This window comes from Ascaphus truei, chromosome 9, assembly GCF_040206685.1.
Source record: "Ascaphus truei isolate aAscTru1 chromosome 9, aAscTru1.hap1, whole genome shotgun sequence".
NCBI lineage: Eukaryota > Metazoa > Chordata > Amphibia > Anura > Ascaphidae > Ascaphus > Ascaphus truei.
Genome location: NC_134491.1, coordinates 27,387,032 through 27,405,058, shown reverse-complemented (window position 1 = coordinate 27,405,058; position 18,027 = coordinate 27,387,032). Strand labels below are relative to the sequence as shown.

General features: G+C 45.3%; 1 protein-coding gene and 1 long non-coding RNA gene across 3 annotated transcripts; one reads left to right on the top strand and one right to left on the bottom strand.

The window, feature by feature from the left end:
- Positions 1-104: 104 nt before the first annotated feature.
- Positions 105-16,167, bottom strand: TAF11 (TATA-box binding protein associated factor 11). Its single transcript, XM_075614065.1, has 6 exons — positions 16,128-16,167; positions 4,116-4,372; positions 3,773-3,936; positions 3,308-3,395; positions 3,041-3,137; positions 105-685 (listed from the first exon to the last, which is right to left on the bottom strand). Exons 1-6 carry the CDS (start codon positions 16,150-16,152, stop codon positions 555-557), a joined length of 762 nt encoding a protein of 253 aa, XP_075470180.1. The 5' UTR covers positions 16,153-16,167; the 3' UTR covers positions 105-554.
- LOC142502715 (uncharacterized) lies at positions 4,117-12,199 on the top strand. Of its 2 annotated transcripts, none has more exons than XR_012803833.1 (3): positions 4,117-4,416; positions 7,432-7,589; positions 10,255-12,199. It is a non-coding gene; the product is annotated as an uncharacterized LOC142502715 (long non-coding RNA). The 2 variants fall into 2 exon arrangements; XR_012803832.1 differs by having other exon boundaries at positions 4,117-4,421.
- Positions 16,168-18,027: the final 1,860 nt, after the last annotated feature.

Genomic DNA, 18,027 nt, shown 5'->3' with positions numbered 1-18,027 from the left:
AGAGAGATATATTGTGGGGGGTGGCAGGTGTGCAACACGTCAGAGATTTAGGAAGATTGAGCCTTTTCAGAGAAAAACAAAATTACTGCAGACAACACGAAAAATGTATTTTGAGTCTTTAATAATTTGGCAATTTCACATACAACAATGAGCATTAAACCCCCTCAGGTGCCCCCTGGGTACTTCATATCTTCAGGGGACAGTTACAGCAGCCCGCTCCTGTGTTCCTTGAAGGGGCATGGTTAGGAAGATGCCCAGCTGTGGGGTGCTATGGGTAATAAGGAATTGTGACCTAAGAGTGGCGAGGAGCAGTTAGTGGGTCATCCTCCCTTATAGGTAGGGTTATTTAGAAAACTGCCCATCTACAGATGGGAAGAGGGGTCGTTAGGAATCTACCCCCTCTGTATTGAGGGGTAGTTAGAAAGGTGCCTCTTGTATTTTGTGTAGTAAGCATCATGCTCCGCCTCAATGTGTGAATATGAATCTGAGTGGGTTGTTGACAGGAGAGGGGTCAACACACTATGAAATTGCCCTGCCCTCTCCCTCCCGAAGCATTAGTTGAATAGGATCTTCTTGTGTTTGGAGTCTGGAATCTGGCCCCGAGATTTCAGGCGTCTGAGAGCTTCCCGCATGTGCCTTGGCTGCAGTGGGGGGACATCCCCCCACTTCTCACACACATCCAGGGCTGGGGAGGGGAGAGGAGGCATCAGAGACCAGTGCATACACACAGAGAGAGAGAGAATAGAATTTAGGAAGGATCTCTCAGACGCCCGCACACACACGTTACAGGAGACCACTGTCCAGCTTTTCTTACTTCTAGGTGTCTTGTCTATCACCCACCTACCTCTATTTATCCCCATGTTCTATGTTTCTCTCTGACTTTCAATCCTGACTTTTTCTCCCCTGGCTTCTCCTTGGGGACTTAAAGGGCCATATTGATGACCGCTTTCTCCCTAGGGCTTCCTGCTTGCTCTTTAACCTTTCGGCCATCACCAGTGGACTGCAACTAGCATCAACTATCTTGACTTGGTTTCCTCCAAAAATTGCTCGCCGGTTTCTCAATTTCCCCCTTTCCTCTACGACGATCACTTCATTTACTCCTGCATTCCATTCATCTACCAGCTCTTGATTCCACTTTGCTCTCCTCCTCTACAGGTTCTGGCAACTTTGTCATGAACTACAACTCTGCCCTATCCTCTCTTGATCTACATGCACCTCTTCTGCTCTGGCGTTCTTGCCCTTCTAACCCTAGACCTTGGCTAAACTGCCACACGCATGCTCTGCACCTGCACTTGCTCATCTGAAGGAAATCCTCTTGCTGATTTCCTTCAATACAAAATATCCCATCCTATTTTAACTCTGCCCTCTTTCCGGCTTAATAAAGCGACTTTTCTTCACCAAGCAACACTAACAAGTCTAACCCATGCGACCTCTTTTCTGTTTTTGACTCTCTACCCAGACCACCATCTTTTAGGTTGTTCTTCCATTTCACCTCAGGATTTTGCTATTTCAAGACTACGGTCGATTCCATTAGTCTAAGCATCCCTTCTGTATCCTCATATTCAACATTTTCCTGTCTTCCTCAACTCCTTTTCCTGTCACAGAGGAGGAAGTGTCACCGTTCCCTCTCCTCGCCCTCTTGACCCCATTCAATTCCATCTCCTTAAACCTCATGCTTCCATTGTTCCCCACACTCACACATAGTTTCAACTCCTCCCTCAGCTCTGGTACCTTTCCCACCTCCTAGAACACAACAATTCTACCTTTACTCAAAAATAGCAAGCCTGGCCCTATCACTCCACACCTTAATGCTGCCAAATGCCAGGGTCATGACACCCTGCATATCTTACTCAACCTCTGCAGGTTTTGATACTGTGGACAACCCTCTTCAAATTCTCCATACTCTTGGTATCCGGAACAGAACTCTAGCCTGGATTCCGTCATACCTCTTCCATGGTACGTTCAGCCTCTCATTCGCCAACAACACCTCTGTCGATTTCTCTCTGTGGAATTACACCTGGGGTCTGTCCTGGGACCTCTTCTCTCTACATACACACACCAGCTGTCCAAACCAAAGTCTCTGAATGTCTCTCCGCTATGTCATCCTGTATGGTCCTTCAAACTCAACATGTCAAAGAGAGAGAGCTCCTCCAACTTCCTCCCAAGCCTGACCCAACTGCCCGTCTCCATTATTGTCGACAGCACTATCATACAACCAGTATCACATTCGACTCCTCCCTCACATTCTCAATGTTGCCAAGACCTGTTGGTTTTTCCTCAAACTTTGCGAAGATACGCTCTTTCCTCTGTTGCGCCACTGCTAAAACGAGCACATGCCCTCATTCTCTCCTGCCTTCACTATTGTAACCAGCTAATGTCTAACCTTTCTGCCTTTCACCTACAATCTATCCCAAATGCTGCTGCTAAGATCACTTCCCTCCACTAAATCTTTTTTGGCTTCTGCTAAAATCCCTATCCTGGCTTCCTATGAAATCAAGTATTACTTACAGAATTCTCCTGTTTTAAGGCTATACACGCCTCTTCCCCTCCTTACATCGGTGTCCTAATTTCTCGCTATACACCTGCTCACCTCTTGCGTTCTGCTAAAGGATGTCTTCGGTCTACACTTCAGCCTTCTCCCGCCTAAAGCCTCTCACCTCTGAAGTGCCCTTCGCCTCAATATCCAACAAGCACACTCTCTCCACCTTTAAGGCCTCTCTTCAAACACACCTCTCTCACATCTCATATGCATTCATCATGACCCATACAGACGCAATTATAACACCCTCCTACTGTCTTTAAAGGTTTTCCTATTTAACAATTAGATTGTACGTTTTTCGGGGCAGGGATTTCTTTTCCTAGTTTCTACTGATGCATGAAGCACTTATTCCTATTATGCATTACTGCTGTAAAGTACTGTGTACATGGAAGGCGCTCTACAAATAAAGATATACATACATACGAGATAAGGAGGGGGGAAAAGTCAAAAGACAGAGAAGACCAGATACCAGTACTACAGGTCTAGAGGGGGAAGACTTACCTTCCTCCACCACCTCCCCCACAAAGACCTTGGAGATACCAGACATCGCAATGACCACGTTCTGTGACACGGAGCAGCCTGTGATGGACTGGATCAGCTGGAAGTGGGTAAGGTGGAAGAGATGTGATGGGAGAAGAGCGAAAGCACGGCAAAATTCGGGAGTGGAGAAGTATGCAGAGAGAAGTTAGAAAAAGATTGTTATAAGGAGTAATATTGTAAGTTTTGGGGGCTGTACGGGTTGAGAGGGTTAAGGTCAATGTCGAATACCCGTTTAATGGCTGCTTTAGGGAAGGCAGAACGTCTGTACATCTCATAACGATTCAGCTGCTCCTCTGAGAAGGAGGACACCAGGATTCTGTAAAAGAATTACCTATCACTCAGTCACTGCCTCATACTACGTGGGGAGAGTTAGTGTTAAGCAGAAATTATACTACCTACGTGGCCGCGCGCGAATAAGTGCGACTTTGGGGAGGCAATGCGGGGGCTTGGCGAACGCGTCACGAAGCTGGTTCACCCTCATTAGCTGAACCAGCTCACGTAACACTGATGTCACGCGACAGCCGCCTGAAAAGACAAAAAAAAAATTGTCTCCACAAATAGCTGCCACGTAAACGCGCTACATCACCGGCAGGCGCACAGGCTCGTGGCTAACTGCAATAGCCAAATATGGAAGAGAGCTTGATAGGCGCGCGCACATAGCGACTCCGCTACTATAAGCTCGGTCGTACTCACTGCATCTTCTGGATCTCGTCTTCATCAACCTTCTGCTTCTTCTCTCGCCTCTCCCTCACTTCCAACTTCACTTTCCTGGAGTTGGGAGTGAGATCAGATGACTCCCCTCCCTCTGCGCCCCCCTCGGTCCCCCCGGATGCCTCCGGGCTTCCTGCCCCTTTTACCTGTGGGGAAGGAGAAAAAGACAGTGTAAACACAGGGATGGGCTGTCACCCCACATCTATCCCTCCACCCCAAACTAGATCCAATCCCCCACATCTACTCATTGCTCTCTCCCTCACCTCTATCGGCTCCAACTCCCTCTCTATCTTTCCTCAATCTTCACCCCTCGTCTCTTTCTCACCTCTTCCTCATCTCTCAGTCTCTTCTCTCCTTCCCCCGGCTCCACCTCCTTCTCCATGGGCTCCGGAGTCTCCCTGGCTCCCCCGCATGGGCTGCGGGGTTCGCTCGGTGGCTCCCCCGGTGGGTCAGCAGCTGCCCGTGGCTCCGCTTCCTCCATTTCCGTACTCACGGCGCCGCTTGATGACGTCTTGGTTGGCAAGAGAAGCGGATCGCCTGGCAGCTCCCTACACAAGAACATGTGACGCGACAACTTCCAGTCTGTGATTGACGGGAAAAATATGTGAAATGGGCGGGAGATAGATGTAATGTAAATATATTGCACATTTTAAATAATGATTTGTAATACATTATAGGTAGTGATATATATGAAAATTAAATTGTATTGGATATGCTATATTATATTTTGTAAACTATATATGTCGTGTGTGTATATATTATATTACTGTATTTTAATTGTATGGCGTCAATATTTCCACAGCGCAGTTGAGTGTGCTATTGGGGGGGGGGGGGGGGGCAAAGTGTGAAATGAGTGAGCAGAGAGAGAGATACAAGGAGGGGAGATGTGGCCGTCAAGGGTTGGGAGAGGTTAAGTGACAAAGTAGGGGGAGGAAATGTGTGTGACTTGTGGAGGTGAGGGAGAGAATGTCATAGGGGGAGGAATGCAGTGTGACCTGGAGAGTGTAGACACTGTGCCATGGGGTTAGGGGGGGGGGGGGAGATAGAAAGAAAGTGACTTGTAGAAGTAGCGCATGTACAGCTGTGGCTAGAAGTCTCTATGCATGCATGTGATGCACGGCCTTAACGCATCCTAAGGCCGCGTTTATACTGCACGTGCGCTGTCGGAACAAACTAATGAATACCAATGTGGACACACATAGTGCGCGCGATTTCAGAAAATATCCTTGGATTTGTTTTTGCAGCACAACGGCCGGGTCACATGAGCAGTTCAGCCAATGTGGTCGAACCACTCACGTGACGTCACGGCCACGCCTCCCGATCGCCTTCAGCAGTAGTGCATGTTTCGTGCGTGACATCACGCGCTTGGACGGCCACTATAAACGCGGCCCGAGGCCACGATTATTGTGCCTGCGCGACCAAGTGTGTGGCATTGCGCACGAAACATGCACTGAGGCTAGAGGATGTCGGGAGGCTTGGCCGTGACGTCACGTGAGCGGTTCGCCCTCATTGGCTGAACCGCGCATGTGACACGGCCGTCGCGCGTAAAAGACAAATTCATTTGTCTGGCCTGCCTCTTAGAGGTACGGCCTTTTGTTTGCGGCGCGCGGGCACTATATTCGCGGCCTTAGGCTGCTGGTTGCACGTGTGCGCGTGACATGGAAAAGTTGCAGGCCAAATACCGCCACCTCGCCTGACAGCGTTCCGCTTGTGCAGAAGTCGGCAGTGGGGGGCCCTTAAGCGAGCACTAGATAGAGGTGCTGGTAGATAAGCGGTGCACCCCCAAACGCAGCAATAACAATCTACAGAAAACCTCAGGTGCTACTGCACTTACTGAATACAAATGTTGCTTATTTGGACATCAAACATAAAATTAAAATAAACTGATATTGCTTGGCGGCAACGTTTCGGCAAGACGCCCTTTCTCCTGGGGGAATAGGTGTGACTGTTTGCTGTACCACAGTACCTGATATGCACAAATTGGCTGATATGTTGATTCAATGCATTTTATTACATGAATAACAGCTTCTCAAGCAGAGGACATTTCCTCTAGGAAACTCAATGTGATTTATATATACAATACGATTGTCTCTCTATATCAGCTTCAATATTTTGGCTATTTTTTGGTGAAGTATTTTGCTTTTTTTACGGTTTTGTTTTTTTTCTATGTAATGCTTTGCATGCTATTTAACAACAGTAGAAGAAATAAAAAAAGTTGTGTGTGTGCTGAGCACACGCATTTTAAGTGAAACTTCTTTGTCTTTTGTCAATGTTTTGTCACAGAAATTGTAATGGTGATGTTTTTAATTAATCAAAACACAATTTCAGTGCCAAAACGCAAAGAAATTTGACTTAGAAAGCGTGTTTTAGCTATTTGGACTTCTATATTTATAGTAACTGAATTCCTTGTGTGTGTGTCTCAATCAGTGTGTGTGTGTGTGTGTGTGTGTGTGCGTGTGTGTGTATATGAGTCAGTCAGTCAGTGTGTGTGTGTCTGTTATTCGTAGGGTCCTGTCGTCGTCCCCCCCCCGAGCAGCCCCCCTCCCGGCAGAGGTATGGAGACACGGGGGTCTGTCTGAGTCCCCCGCCTCGGAGCAGCCCCCACTCTCTCCCCCGGCGGAGCTATGTCCTGCTGCAGGTGCCAGTCCTCCGGCGAAGGTACGGGAACACACGCGTCTCACTGGGGGGTGGGCGGGGGGCAAGGGTGTACTCGGCAGCTCACGGGGGGATTACTCGGCGGCTCACGGGGGGATTACTCGGCGGCTCACGGGGGGATTATTCGGCGGCTCACGGGGGGATTACTCGGCGGCTCACGGGGGGGGTGCTCAGCGGCTCATCACGGGGGGAGGGAGAGGGTGCTCAGCGGCTCACGGGGGGGGGAGAGGTTGTGCTCGGCTGAGGTGTTTGGCGGCTCAGTGTGTGTGTGTGTTCCTCCTGCTGCTGGAAGCTGGCAAAATTCAGTGACAATGAATGTTGCTGATGGCTTCTTCTGCCAGTAGTTACGTCACTTCCATCACCTTTGACTTCTGTTCCCACCAACGCCATTCACTGCCACTGAGTTTTGCTCATGTGGTAGGTGCCGCTAAAGAAGTTTCACTTCAAAAATTTGCGCTAACTAAACAAAGAGTGCAAGTGAAAAATATAACACGTGATAAAACGCTATACTAATGTGTAGCCAAATAATACAATATGTACAATGTGTGGTGTTTGCTTTCAAAGGCATACATGTAAAGTGAATGGGAATAAATCGTGTGTGTATATCCCGTGAAGACAATAAAACAATATAAAACCTTGCAGTGAAAATGAGTTCATCATGGAAATATGGAAAAACATTTTTTGCAAGAATAAATGTCTTATTAGTCTGCTCACAACTCAGGTAACGCAAAGCTACAGCTTCACTGGACGATAACCATGTCCAAACATAAATCCAAAGACAATGAAGAGGCAGAGGCTCCAGCATGGGATCGTAGGCTCCTTAAGGCCTGCAATGTCCTGATTGGCGTGAGCTAGGGGGTTGGCTGACCCCCCTCCACGGAGTGGGGAAGCCTGCTTATCCCCTCCCATGTAGGGGGAGAGGGTATAAAGAGTTGGTCCTCAGAGGGGTTAGGTAGAACTAACGTAATTTTCCCTTTACCTTACAGGAATTTTGCTGTGGATCTGTACATTTGTTCCAGACATGAGGAAAGGCCTTGTTGACTACAGCAGCTCCCTGCTGTACGAAGACCCTGCGAGGCCTGCCAGCCTCACCCACGAGACTCAGGATCCTGATGCCGAGGCTGCTGCTGTACCTGAGGATCAGGTAAGTGTCCCTGCCCCACGCAGATCCCAGCACCGAGGTGCGAGTAGAAAACCCCATGCCTCATCTCCCTGCCCAGCCGGCTCCCCTGCCAAGCGCAGGCGCCTCTCGGCAGCCCAAAGCGCACCCAGTCCTATCCCTGCCCCCTCCTCTGGTCCCAGACTCTTCCCCTCGTGTCACCCTTCTCCCGGCTGCCTCCCGGTCCGTGCCCCTGCCAAGTCCCACCGCACGCTTCCAGCTCCCCTTCCCAGGCCCGGTCCTGCCAGCCTCCCCGCCTGTCTTCGAGGAAGGCCGCTCATCCCTCGGTTCTGCGCAGCCTCTCCGCCTCCTGCCCCCGCGCCGCCAGCCGGCTCACCCCTCCAGTGATGGGTGTGTCGGCCCCATGGGAGTCGGTGTCAGGCAGAGGGGCCTCCGGGTGGCGGAGCTGCAGCACCAGCTATTGGCGGCAAATTCAAAAGTGCTCCAGTGAAGGAGCTGCTCAGCTTGGCCTGTGGGGCTCAGAAACGTGGCATATAGCGTTCAGTGATATCAGGGACCACCCTACGCGTTTCGGAAGACTGCGCTTCCTTCACTGGTGCACTTTTGAATTTGCCGCCAATAGCTTTCCCCTTCACCGCGAGGAGCTGGTGTTGCGGCGGTGAATGCCCTGCGACGCCCAGCACTTCTGCGCATGTCCATATCTCGGAGGACGGAGAGAGGGAGCGTAGACGGAAGCTAAGACAGCTGCTACATCCAAATACACAAAAAACACAGCGCACAACGCTCATAGTGCATTAAAAATATATTAAGGCAGTAAATCAATAAGGTAAGTATTGTGCGTACATCAATAAAATTCAAATAGGCATGTTAGGGGTAAGTTACCCATACACCAGCACTGTGAACCGGATCAGATGTCGTCAGCAGGGGCTGTTCCGTGATACCAGGTTCCAGATGGATCAGTAGGTAACCACTTCGTGACTGAACAATGTCCAGCATCCACAGCTCACAAGAAAACAATCCTGTCTCCAGGACACACACGGTGGCTATGATCCTCTCTCTGTCCTCTGTCGCGGCACTTTCGGGTTATGACGTCATCTCTCAGATGCAGCGCTGCTCTCGTGACAGTCTTTTCTCCGGTAGCCAAATAGAATAACACCAACGGGGCAGATCTAAAAGTCTCAGAACACTCGTTTATCCAACGCGTTTCGAAACCGTATAGGTTTCTTCATCAGGGAATAAAGAATGGTGCAATAGCTGACATTGAAATACCCCACGCTAGTAGCCCATTGGTCCGTCACACGGACGTCCTAGCCAATGAGATAGCAGCAAGGGGGAGTCAATCCTTACAAAAAAACTTATCAACAACAACTTTATTAATCAATATTCATAGACAACACACAATTAAAAGGAAGACGATTCTAAAACAAAAGAAAAAATATTAATGCATCATTATATTTTAATCAATAACAATCTAAAAATAAGTGCACCCTGGCACAACCTAAACAAATGGAATAAAGACATTGAGTAGAAGTTAGAAATTTATATAGAAGAAGCACGAACTAAAAATGAACCCTGGCAAAGGGACACTACTTTAAAGGAACCATCATTCAAAAAATCCCATAATTAGCTAAAAATTATTTTCTATATAAAAATATTACCATATTACATATATTTACATAACTAACTGATAAACACTTTAATAAAATTTACTATATATAACAATTCTAAAAAATACTATAAAAGGATCAAAGGAATTAAATGAAGTGAAAAATGACCAATATAGATTTTACAAATACTCAATAGAGGGACCAAATATCAATATCCTCATTTAAACCCCCTGGATGTAGTGTGTTCAATTTATGTATCCAGAAGGTTTCTTGTTTTGACAATTCTTTAACCCTATCCCCATCCCTTCTATTTCTCTGTATATGCTTAATACCTTTGAACAAAAGAGAGAAGGGGTCCCTATTATGGTGTAATGCATAATGCTTAGACAAGCTATGTTGCATATATCCAATTTTTATATTTCGCAGATGTTCTTGAATCCTTACTTTTAATGGACGCTTCGTGCGTCCCACATATTGCAAGGAGCACGGGCATTCTATTACATAAACAATATGGTCTGAATTACATAGAATAAAATCAGTAATTTCATATTCTTCTCCAGTGGAGTTGCATTTAAATGTTTTCTTGACAGAATGCATGTGTTTGCACACCGAGCACTTCCCACACTTAAAATTCCCTACAGGTTTGGTGTTCAGCCACCGTTTCTCCCCAGTCAGATTTTTTTTTATTTTAATGTCACTGGGTGATAGTACATTTTTTAAATTTTTTGCTTTCCTGTAGATAAATTTAGGGTACTTTGAAATGTGGGCACCTAGTATCGGGTCATTAGAGAGAATAGCCCAGTGTTTTTTCAAAATCTGTTCTATTTGCACTGTCATTGAATTAAAACTGGTGATAAATGCCGCATTACATTTACCCTCATCTACCTTTCTATGTTCTCTTTCTTTTTCCTTCAGAATTAGCATTGTACTCCTATCTAGTTTCCTTACTTTATTCAAATCATTCCTTAGTTTATCCAAAGGGTAGCCCCTTTCTAGAAATCTGGATGTCAATTTTTTAGCCTGTTCTTCGAAATCTCTATCCAAACTGCAATTTTTCCTTAATCTGTAAAACTGGCCACTAGGTATGTTTCTAATCCACGTTTTTGGCTTTGGACGTTTATGGTCATTTGACATTGGAGCCCAGCTTTCCCTTCAGCCTGCCAGCTGTCCCTTTAAGGCCACGGGTACTATCGCGCGCGGGCGCGCAGAGATTTCCCGTTTGCTCCGGAGGAGGAAGTGAGGCGTGTGTCTACACGCGGTGCAGAGCTGTGGACCCCGCACACCAGCCTCCACGGCCGGAGCTGTTCCGGCTACCATCGCAGGGACGGTTTGGAGCTCAAGCCGCAACGGAGCAGAGACATCACCCGGCAGGGAGACCATCTGTATTTAGGACTTGTTCCTACCAATGCGAGTTTAAGCCTTGCTGTCTGTAAGTAGGGCTCCAATTTTTGTGTCTCAGATGACCTGCGGTTCTTTGTATTTGCCAATGCCAGACTTGGCATAGTTCCTTTTAATAAATAGTTTTTTAATTGTCGCTAGGACTCTTAATTGTTTGTGTGTATTAGTGCAGTACTGCTCACCCTACAGTGTTGCGCTATGATTTTTGTTTGTTTGTGTTTTTTTCTCTTTACATGGTCTGTCGAGCAAGTGTGCGGATCCCTTGAGGAGTTCAGGACATTCCACTGACAATTTGGCGCCAGGTTTTTCTTTATTTTGTGTTATTCTGTTAGTACTGGCAGTATCACCGGGCAGCCAACCTTTATTACAAGTTATTATTATACTATCACACTGTGTTTTACACTTTAGCGCTAGTTCACAATTTTTTGTTCACCACATCAGCTCTCACCTTGACAAAGGCTGCCTGTGTGCAGCCGAAACGTTGGATTTATGCTGGATTAAATTTTCTACTTTGTGATAAGACCGTGTGCCTGGACTATTCTCTTTACCCTGATACCACTTGGGGACCTGGTAGGACGACCCCCCTTGGTCCGTGGGCACCGGCAGGTGACATTATAGTGCTTCATTGATTGTGTGCCAGATCACCTCTTTCTATTTACATAATGTATAAGACCTCTAACCACCCATGATATCAGAAGAAATGTGTTCTTGGCCTACTATTTTCATATTGATCGATTCTTTGTTACGACATTTCAAATAATGTTTAGACATTCCATGTGTTAAGAGACCATTTGTGATGTTTCTTCTACCCTCCATGAATCGTATTCTTATTGTTCTTGTGGTCCTGCTTATGTATTGCAGTCCACACGGACATGGGAGCATGTACACCACATAATTGGTGTTGCAATTTATAAAGCCCTTGCTACCATTTGTTCTTGATGTAACATCCTTCACATTATTCAGGCTCTGAGGACACATCTTGCAAATTTCCTTACCACATAAATAGTGGCCCAAAGGTTTGGCAGGGAGCCAGTTCAAACTTGCATTATTTTTAACTAACAGTGACTCGTTATTTTTCCAAATATCTATTCCCTTTCGGTACATGCGGTAGCTACAAGACCCTCTGAGCTATTCTACATAAGCAGTCGGTCTCTTTCGGGTTAGATACGGTGCAGTCTCTTTTCCTGTTTGTTCTTTATTCTTTGGTCCTGTTTGTCCTGTCTCCTCCTGTGATGTCCGGTACAATGCTTCATAGCAAGAGAAAGCATCCAATGTTGGCCTTTGCCTCCATCCCTATATGAGCCACAATGGTACAATTGTGGATTAACTTTGTCTTTTTGTAACATGCTGTTTCCAATAACGTTGTCAGTTTTGGATTGCACACTACACATAATGGTTTTCATGTATGTATGTATATCTTTATTTATACAGCGTGATCCATGTACATAGCGCTTCACCGCAGTAATACACAACATAATATTATAACACATAATAAGCAATTCAGACATAAGATTAACCATAGGAAAAGAAGTCTCTGCCCCAAAGTGCTTACAATCTCGGACATCATAGGAGATCCCGACATATAAGAACCATAACATATAGATATGACACACACAGATGAGCAAAATATTGGCAGATATAAATAACAAGCCAAAATAGGTAGCAAAAGTACTTAGACCAGTCCAGAGTGAACAGCAAAATTGTCCAGCAGAGTAGTAGCAGAGTGATAGCAGATATCCACAGCTTAACTGCTCAGACGAAGCAGGTGGCGAAACGTGCGCGTCGGGGCTTGTCTGTCTCATCTAGGATGCGGTGGTGATCTCAGCTGTTTCTCCTTCTCTCCACTGAATCTTGCAGTCCGTGCTCCAAGCAACCCTGGGAGCATGTGCAGTGTAGTGGCTGAAACTCACTCTCCCTGAACCTACGAGCAGTTAAGCTGTGGATATCTGCTATCACTCTGCTACTACTCTGCTGGACAATTTTGCTGTTCACTCTGGACTGGTCTAAGTACTTTTGCTACCTATTTTGGCTTGTTATTTATATCTGCCAATTTTTTGCTCATCTGTGTGTGTCATATCTATAGGCTTGGATCATATAACTAACTTATATAATTAACTCATTCATTTCCTTGCTTGTTAGTTACACACTAGTTTCATACTAGCACTTCACACAGGGGGCTTCAATTTAGGTAGTACCTGACCGGCCGGTCTGAGTGTTCTGATGCAAGAATTTCCTGCCTCTACACTTTATTTACACACTTTGTCCTTGTTACTGCAGTGTAGCATTTTCCCCCACACCTTAAGGTTCAGTTTATATCAGCTTTGTAGGTCACCACTGCTCCTTATTTTAACCATTTATGTGTATGTGATTAATAAACTTTTTTTGATACATTTTGTGTATGTTAGAGTGCTATTCAGGGGATTCTTTCTTTCTGTGTTAGTTTTCATATATTTCCCTTCCCCAGCCCCACCAGTAGTGTTTATTATTCACACTTCATCCAACTGGTTTTAGCACACTTAATTTTAGGTCTGTGCAGGTTATTTTTGTGTTTCAATATATATATATATATATATATATATATATACTGTGTGTGTGTGTGCATGTATATATATATAAAGCAGAAAATAGCCGTGTTAGTCCAGTTGCGATAGTGCAGAATAAATGAGTTCTTCAGTATTAGGTGATACCTTTTTTATTGGACTAACAATTTATGTCATAGGACATAAATATACATATATATCTATACTGTATATATCTCATCATGCCTTTGTCGATCCCGTGCTGGATGAAGGCCTTCCCAAGGATCTTCCAGGTACTGCAACTGCAAGCCTATCTTCTCCATATTGCTCCAACACATTTTTCCGATTTTATCCTCATCTTACTTTTTGGTCGTCGTCTTGGTCTTTGAATTTCCCTTGGAATGACAGTAGAGTATCATCTTTGTCCAATGGTGATCATTTCGTCTTGCAATATGCCAGGGCAACTGTAATTTTTATTTCTTCACAGACATTAAATTTGGTTTTGAACCCATTATCTTTGCATTCAAGGTCCAAGTTTCACAGCCATATGTGAGCACGGGCAGAATACATTGGTTGAAAACTTTCCTCTTGAGGCACAGTGGAAAGTTCCCTTGAAAAATTATCTGGTGTCTTCCATCCCATCCCATCTTCATTCTCCTACTGATTTCATTCAAAAGGTACCCATTCATTGTTATTTACTGGTCAAGGTAGACATAGTCTTTGACTTCTTCTAGTTCTATTCCATTTATTTTGATCTTTGCAGAGTTGAAACATTTGTTGAAGATCACTTTAGTCTTGCTGAGATTCATATGTAGGCCCACTTTCTTTCTTGCTTCAATGAGTTCTCCAATTTGTTGCTGGAGGTCTTCTGGACTTGTGGCAAAAATAACAGTGTCATCTGCAAATCGTAGGTAGCTCAAGTATTCACCATTGATTTTGATTCCTTTCTCTTCCCAATGTAATGTCTTGAACAATTCTTCAAATGTTGCTATGAAAAGCTTTGGTGATATGGTGTTCTCCTGCCGCACTGCCTTGGTCATCCTTATCTTGCTTTTATCTTCATGTAATCTAATGGTTTATGTGGCATTTTCGTAATGTGCTTTATAATATCAATATACGCTTCTTCAACACTTTGTGTTCTTAATGAATTTAGAGCCGCTGAGGTATAAACAGATTCAAATGCTTTTTCATAATCTATGAATCCGAAACTTAGCGGTAGATCTTATTCATTACTTCGGGAAATCATTTCTCATCCAACTTGGATGTCGTCCATTGTGTTGCATCCACGGCAAAATCCCTCTGTTTTGTAGGTTGGGCGAAGTCCAGGGTCTGTTTATCTTCTTATCCAATCCCCTATCTCCTGTCATGTGTTGGCAGACAGATCAGTGACCGTCTGTTATTCCATATTGCACCGTGTGATAGGTGGACCAGATTAATTCTGTTTTGTTTACTGTATACATACATTTGCAGCAGGGGCTACATATATATTATAGTGTATACCATTCTCTATATATTTTATACACGTTATTATATTTTAATTTGATTATTACATGCGGGTTCAGTCCGGCGGTCAAAGTAGTTTGCAGAAACACTAGGTTACAACTATAGATTCTGACCTGGGCAGGATGCAGAAGGACTGAGCGCTGACTCATTATTGATCAGGATCCGAAAAATTCACAGCTTTCACTTTGTCAGTCCAGTCCTGTGTCAAAGAGTCCTGGAGTCCAGTCCCTGGGGTACCGCAAAGTGGAGACTTATTCCGTGACCAGACAAGTAGGGTCTTCCCAATGGATGAGGTCGGGTATACAGCTTAAAACCCATCAACTCAGGATCCATGCTGTGTATTTTAAGCTTTCCACCTTCAATGCCACTCCATTAGCCAGAGGACCAAGCAGGCTAATGGGGGCTTGACCCGGCTTCAGCGTCCTCGTTTTTCTCTTATTACCTAGCAAAGAAACTGCTATTTATAGTTTAGCCTAAAGCCACTCCCTCTGGCTACAATCGGCAAGTATCCCTACTGAATAATACTCCCCTTACCTTGAGGAATTAACCCATTAGTGCCCTAATGCAGTGGCGTAACCAATGTGCAACTGAACCCCACAATGCAGGTGGCCCGCCGTCTCGGTGCTGGTAGTTGGGCCCGGCAAGGCCAGGGGTCAAGCCCAACTTTTGCATTGGCTGCTGCTGCAGGGGCCTCTGCTTGATGCGGGTTCCATCACTCCACATCCAATTACTCCTGCCCGTTTCCCCACCTGTAAGTCGGCCCAACCTTTCGCCGGGTGGTGAGAAATCGCACTCACTGCTGCAGCTCACCCAGGACCCACACTGACGCGGCCGGGACTGAAGCAGCCCTATCCATCCTATCCATGTGTATAGGAAGGGAGAGAGGAGAAAGAGAGAGAATGGTATTGGTGGGGGGGATTGAGTGTGTGTGTGGGGGGGGGGGTTTGAGAGTGTGTGTGAGTTGGAGGGGGAATTGAGAGTGTGGTGGGGAATTGAGAGTGTGTAATGAGGGCTTGAGGGTGAGGAGGGGGATTGAGGGTGAGGAGGGAAATGTGAGAGGGTGGGAGAGAGGAGTGTGAGATGGAGGAATAGTGAGTAAGATTGGAGAGCGATACAGAAGGGAAGAGTGAGGGGGGGAAGAGTGTGATGGGGGAGGGAGAAGATAAGAAGGGGGTGAGAAGGGGGGAAAAAATAGTGGGGGAGTGGGGTTTGAGCAAGGAAGTGTGTGGGGGCGTGTAAGAGAAAGTTAGGGGGGCTCGTAAGACTGCTGACACTCGGGCACTGGTAGAAACTCTAGATTTATTTAGCATTTTTTAATTGGGGGGGCCTTTAAAACATTTTTGCAGATGGGCCTAAAAACTTTAGTTATGCCTCTTCCCTAATGGCTGGCCTTTTCCATACCCTGCTATACCAGCACTTTAATGCATTACATTTTTTGGTTTATTTGGTTCCCACCAATCACTATCAGAAGTGGGATATTACAGGGCTTGCACTATGGGATCATGGAATCCCCTGACTAGGAAGCCACCACTTACTATGAAAAGGCGTTGGGAATCTCATGTGCCGGATCACGTCCAGCTACACGAAACCCGGGAAGGCAGTGCAGACAGCAAGCCAATGTCTATTGACTGAGGTCATTACCATCAGCCGCTGGGGAGAAGAGTGTCATCGTCACCCTCTGATAACACTGCACCATGCGCTCCCCCATCCCTCTGCTAACACGGTATCCTGCGCTCTCCTCCTCTGTTAACACGGTATCCTGCACTCTCCTCCTGTTAACACGGTATTCTGTCTGTGTTCAAAGGAGAATTCACAGGGAGAGTGTAATACCGGATCACTAGGGATGCTCGTTGGTAGCTGAAACCAGGAATCCGGTTCTGCGTTGCGATGTAGGCAGAGAGTTCAGGAAGGCCAGGGTAGGCGGTAAACAGAAGAGTAGTTGATCAAGTCAAAAGTAAGAGCAGGTAGCAAGCAGCAGAGTAATAGGACAAGACTGAATCGATACCAGGTTTTCACAAGAGTCAGCAGCAAGTCTGGTAGCTTCCAAACAGCAGTGGCACAGAGAACCTACCTCCAGGGTAGCAAGCTTGTTGTGAAGCACTGGAGGACAGGACAGGTACTTTTTTTATAGGCCATAGGAAGTCAGGTGGTGTAGTCCGTATAGCTGTCTACTGAGGGCCTGTATAGAATGACGCAGTCTGTACGTGTGGGTTCTTATAGCTCCCCTCTGCTCACACTACATCCTGCGATCCCCTCTCCCTCAGCTAACACTGTATCCTGCTTTCCCCTCTACCTCTGCTCACACTGCATCCTGCGTTCCCCTTTCCCTCTGTTCACATTGCACCCTGCGTTTCTCTCCTGCTTACACTGCACCCTGTGCTCCTCACTCTCTCTGCTAACACTGCACCCCATGCTCCCCACCATCTCTGCTAACACTGCACGCTGCGCTCCCCTCTCCCTCTGCTAACAGTGCATTCTGTGCTTCCTTCCTCTAGTAATATTGTATCCTCGCACTCCACTTTTTCTGCTAACATTGCACCCTATGCTCCCCTCTTTTCTACGAACACTGCACCCTCCTCCTCCCTCTGCTAACAATGCATCCTGCGCTCACCACACACACAGACATATATAAATATATTGTTTTATTTAAAGAGCTAATAACAATGCATCAAATATAAAAATATAATAAGACTCTAGCAACCCTGCACAATAGCTATATACGTCAAGAGCTATATATATATATATATATATATATATATATATATATATATATATATATATATATATATATATATATATATATATATATATATAATATACACATACAGTAGGCAAACCAGTTACAACATTGGCATAATGAGGCAAGTACATGCAGCATACAAATGACACAAAGGTAAACTTTAGGAGCGCATAGGAGCAAGGTCCACTCTGTGTATGCGTTATTCAATACATTAAGATAGATACTTTACCCTTAACCGGAGTCAGGAAAAAGAAGGAGCGGCACATCGAATATATATATATATATATATATATATATATATATATATATATATATATATATAAAGCAGGCGCACCAGGACTTGTATTACTACATACTGTATACCTTTTCTTGCATTTAATCTGAAGTCCTGGTGTGCCTGAAGGTGTACTCTATGATGAAGAGTTACTGAGCTACCCCGAAACTTTGGATTCTATTTTTGCACCTTAAAACCTATTTATATTTTTTGCAACCTGTGTGCTGTGTTTTCTTCTTCCTCACTCCTTGGAACCTGGTGGAGTATAATATATATATATATATATATATATATATATATATATATATATATAGTTATACGTTACCGTTCCAAGGATTGGTAAACAAGAGACAGCACTCAATGTTGAAAACCAAAGTGTATTAGTGAAAGCAAAAATACATCCAGAAACCCAATGTTTCGG